The following is a 3,273-nucleotide window of genomic DNA, read 5'->3' on the forward strand; positions in this document are numbered from 1 at the left end:
GGCCGTGTTTGCAAGCGTTAATATCGAGCTGCTGGAAGTGTACCAGTACATCAAGCAAGGAACACTCTCAGAAGCACACATCGCAATGAAGTTTTTGTACGCTGGAGTTAGATTCTCGTTCTACATTCTGATCGCCTATCCCAATCGTTTGATTCAAACCCAGGTAATATCGGCCATTTAGTTCATCCGATCGTAAGACGTACTAATTCCTGTGATCTCTTGACTTCCCTTTTTAGAACGAGCAGACCATTTTCCATCTGTTCAAAATACGCAGAGCATCCTGTAGCGAGGAAACGAATGCAACGGTAAGGTAAAGGACATTATGTCTTTCTTTAAATAACTTATGGGCACCTTGCACTATTTTCAGATAGAGCATTACATCGGGCAAATTTCTAATCTTCGCGAGATCCACCAAGCATGTGGAATGATCAATCTCGACATGAAGTTGCTATCGAACGTAAGTGCCATTTTCCGACCCGTCGTAAGTGGTCACAAGTACATATTCTTTTTCCACAGGCCATTGCCGGAGTTACATCAATTATGGTGGTGCTGATTCAATTTTCCGATTCCGGTAAATAGAAACTGTAGCAGAACATATGCTGGGTTTCTTCTCGTGTGGTGTGCTTGCGTTGCTTTTTATGAACTAAATAAAATAGTACGATTTTGGAATGTTTTCGTTAACTTTCGGATGGAAAAGAATTGTGTCCGAAACGGGGTTTATGTACTTTTACTTTTATCATTATTCAGGGTGCTCTTTGGCAAAGCTACACAACTTTTGGTGGCTGATATGATGACATGAGAGGGACTTAGAAATGCCTTGGTGAACTATGCAATGAGGCAACCAATATTTATAACAAAAACATATTTACAAACAACTATTGTACTACGTTGGAAGACGTTTCACTGCTTTTTATCGCCACACTTCTTGCTACGAGGCGGCGGAAGCTCGGCATCCGGATCGAACATGACGTTATCCATCTTTCTCGTATCCGGTGTGATGCGGGCCTCTAGAGGGAAGCAAATCATCATTAGTCCGTGAACGAATCTGACCATCTGCCACACTAATGCACGGCTCACTTACCGAACACAGTTGGCTGCTTTCTCACTGCTTGAACCACCGAACTGCGCAACTCGACATTGACATCCTTGGCGATTTTAATTTTCTATCGGGCACGTATAAAGCACATTAGTCCAACAAAGTAGCCCCTTTGGTGGCCTTAACCCACTCTGGTCTTACCTCTTCGATTTCTTTTTCGTCCGTAATGTCTTTGTTCTTGGCGAACTCTTCCCGAATGCGCTGCCTGGCCGCGGAAATGGTCCGGAAATCGCCAGCAAACACATCGTTTTTGGTACGTTGCAAAACTTTGTACCACCTGAGCGCCTGCCGTGAGAAATTATTCAATTTTAACAACCCGTGACTTTGAATAATTAACCTACTAGCCACTAATCACGTACCTCACGCCGCAGAGAACTCATAACTTTGGTGCCGGCTGCGGTGAGACGAACTGAGATTTGTTTGGTTTTACGCAACAGCAAAGCAAATGTTTTTGTTTCTACTGTCAACCGTGCCGTAGCTCGATGACAATTAATCGACGAAACAATAGATGGGCGGCAAAGAGGAAAATCTTGCGGGAAGAACTACGAGAGTATTTTTGAGCGCTATTTGAGAGAAATAATAGGCCAAAGATCAGAAAAAATCTAAAACGAAACTAATAGCCACTCGGTTCCATTTCGCAATCGACAAATCCCGCCGCCATAGTAGGTAGGCGATGCAACCCTGTCGTTCGCCTTTTTCGTGTCTGTGACCATCTGTCAAACTTTAGCAGGCCTGCCATTCCGGGACCGAGAGTGGATTGTTCTGTGCCAGAAAATCTTATATTCTGCCGCCCCGAACCTAATTTACCTTTGCCGTATTCGAAATGGCCGATCTAGGTGCTCCGGTTCGTGTATCTCCTTTGATTCGGGTAAGTCACTGGATGTTAGATCCGAGCCAAAACGCTGGATTGCCGCATCGCAGAAACCAAAACATTATGTAATGGTTACCGGACAAAACTCACTCCGGGATGCTGTTGTTCAATCGGTGGTCCTTTGAATCCACTCGGCTGGTGCACGGTATTGGAAGTGTAAAAATTGTCTTCACCGTACAATTTCAGTTCGGCCGCTGGTCGTTCCTGGTCGTCGGAGTTGCCTACGGTGCTTACCATCAGCAGCGTCTGGCCAAGCGAGAGGTTGGAATTCGCGAAGTCGAGGCACAACAAAAGGTCATCCGGGACGCAAAATTGGCCGTGGAGAAGAAACGGAACCAGGAAGGTAAGCATGGTGAACAAGGAGCCGTCTGTAGCTAGCGAAATTGATTTCCTTCGATTTGATTTCTTTTTTAGCCGAAGCAAAGGCCATCGCTGAACTGTCCGGACCGAGTAAGAAGTAAACAGATTGAAGGTAGCGTTTTATCCCGTCTGAAGACATCTAACAACATGTGTCTTGTAAAATATGCAGTTCTGGTTCAATAATAAACTCTTACTTAGGATGTGAAACCCGTTCGAAAAGTTCTTGCTGAACAGAGGGTCCTGTAGGGGGGAGCAACCATGCTGGCCATTCCCTGTTTCGTAGCTCACGTTTAATAAACAACCAACATGGGAATATATGTCGTGCTGCAACCATATTTTAATACGTATCGAACATTAGTTTTAAACGTAATTCGGCTGGTGCGCCAAACATTGTAGTTTCCACGAAGGACTTCCTATTGATCTACAAGCAAGCACCTTCATTTGCAAGAAAGAAATAAGCAGATTTGCCCCAGAATGAAAGTAATGAACTTTGTTTAATGAGAGTGCGTATTTAGCGTTGATTATTAAGTAGTTTAAACAATTTTAGTTACGAAAACTAAAACTATCAGTACATCGCGAACGGCGGCCGGGTTCGTCGAACCAAAACAGCTGCCTAGCAACTGACATTACGCTGCTTAGATTTTAAACGGTCTTCCATTGTGCAAATCGCGTCATCGGGCGTTCGATTGAATTCCTCATCTACGACTGACTGGTCAGGCTTGCCATTAGAAATTCCATTTTGTTGTGGAAATTTTTCCCCTCCATCTTGTCAAAGCGAACCTACAATCAGATAAAAATTGGTTGTCAGTAAGTTGTCCCATTACCGATGTATTTATGAACTTACTTCCTTGAAATGACCACCCAAATGTTCCCAGTGACGACCCTGTACGAGCGAACCAGGGAAAAAGTCCTTGGCCGGACTCTGGGCGATGTACACTTTGACATC

The 3,273-nt window shown here is 44.3% G+C and overlaps 2 protein-coding genes across 3 annotated transcripts; one reads left to right on the forward strand and one right to left on the reverse strand.

Moving 5' to 3' along the window:
- Positions 1-723: 723 nt before the first annotated feature.
- LOC128276759 (complex III assembly factor LYRM7-like) lies at positions 724-1,520 on the reverse strand. The gene is made up of 4 exons (XM_053015220.1): positions 1,456-1,520; positions 1,238-1,381; positions 1,082-1,163; positions 724-1,007 (listed from the first exon to the last, which is right to left on the reverse strand). The coding sequence occupies exons 1-4, from the start codon at positions 1,474-1,476 to the stop codon at positions 901-903; spliced, it is 354 nt and encodes a 117-aa protein (XP_052871180.1). The 5' UTR covers positions 1,477-1,520; the 3' UTR covers positions 724-900.
- Positions 1,521-1,807: 287 nt separating this feature from the next.
- LOC128276758 (ATP synthase subunit e, mitochondrial-like) lies at positions 1,808-2,663 on the forward strand. 2 transcript variants are annotated; one of them, XM_053015219.1, is made up of 4 exons: positions 1,808-1,964; positions 2,154-2,310; positions 2,382-2,439; positions 2,526-2,663. In XM_053015219.1, exons 1-3 carry the CDS (start codon positions 1,920-1,922, stop codon positions 2,426-2,428), a joined length of 249 nt encoding a protein of 82 aa, XP_052871179.1. In that variant the 5' UTR covers positions 1,808-1,919; the 3' UTR covers positions 2,429-2,439; positions 2,526-2,663. The 2 variants fall into 2 exon arrangements, with proteins under 2 accessions (XP_052871179.1, XP_052871178.1); XM_053015218.1 differs by having other exon boundaries at positions 2,382-2,527.
- Positions 2,664-3,273: the final 610 nt, after the last annotated feature.

The sequence above is a fragment of the Anopheles cruzii genome, unplaced genomic scaffold, assembly GCF_943734635.1.
Source record: "Anopheles cruzii unplaced genomic scaffold, idAnoCruzAS_RS32_06 scaffold02374_ctg1, whole genome shotgun sequence".
NCBI lineage: Eukaryota > Metazoa > Arthropoda > Insecta > Diptera > Culicidae > Anopheles > Anopheles cruzii.

Coding starts and splice junctions, on each gene's coding strand:
- LOC128276759 (XM_053015220.1), bottom strand. CDS start 1,476: ATGAGTTCTCTGCGGCGTGAG. Junction 1,164..1,237: donor ACGAAAAAGAAATCGAAGAG/GTAAGACCAGAG, acceptor CGTGCCCGATAG/AAAATTAAAATCGCCAAGGA. Junction 1,008..1,081: donor AAAGCAGCCAACTGTGTTCG/GTAAGTGAGCCG, acceptor GCTTCCCTCTAG/AGGCCCGCATCACACCGGAT.
- LOC128276758 (XM_053015219.1), top strand. CDS start 1,920: ATGGCCGATCTAGGTGCTCCGGTTCGTGTATCTCCTTTGATTCGG. Junction 1,965..2,153: donor GTGTATCTCCTTTGATTCGG/GTAAGTCACTGG, acceptor GTACAATTTCAG/TTCGGCCGCTGGTCGTTCCT. Junction 2,311..2,381: donor GAAGAAACGGAACCAGGAAG/GTAAGCATGGTG, acceptor TTTCTTTTTTAG/CCGAAGCAAAGGCCATCGCT.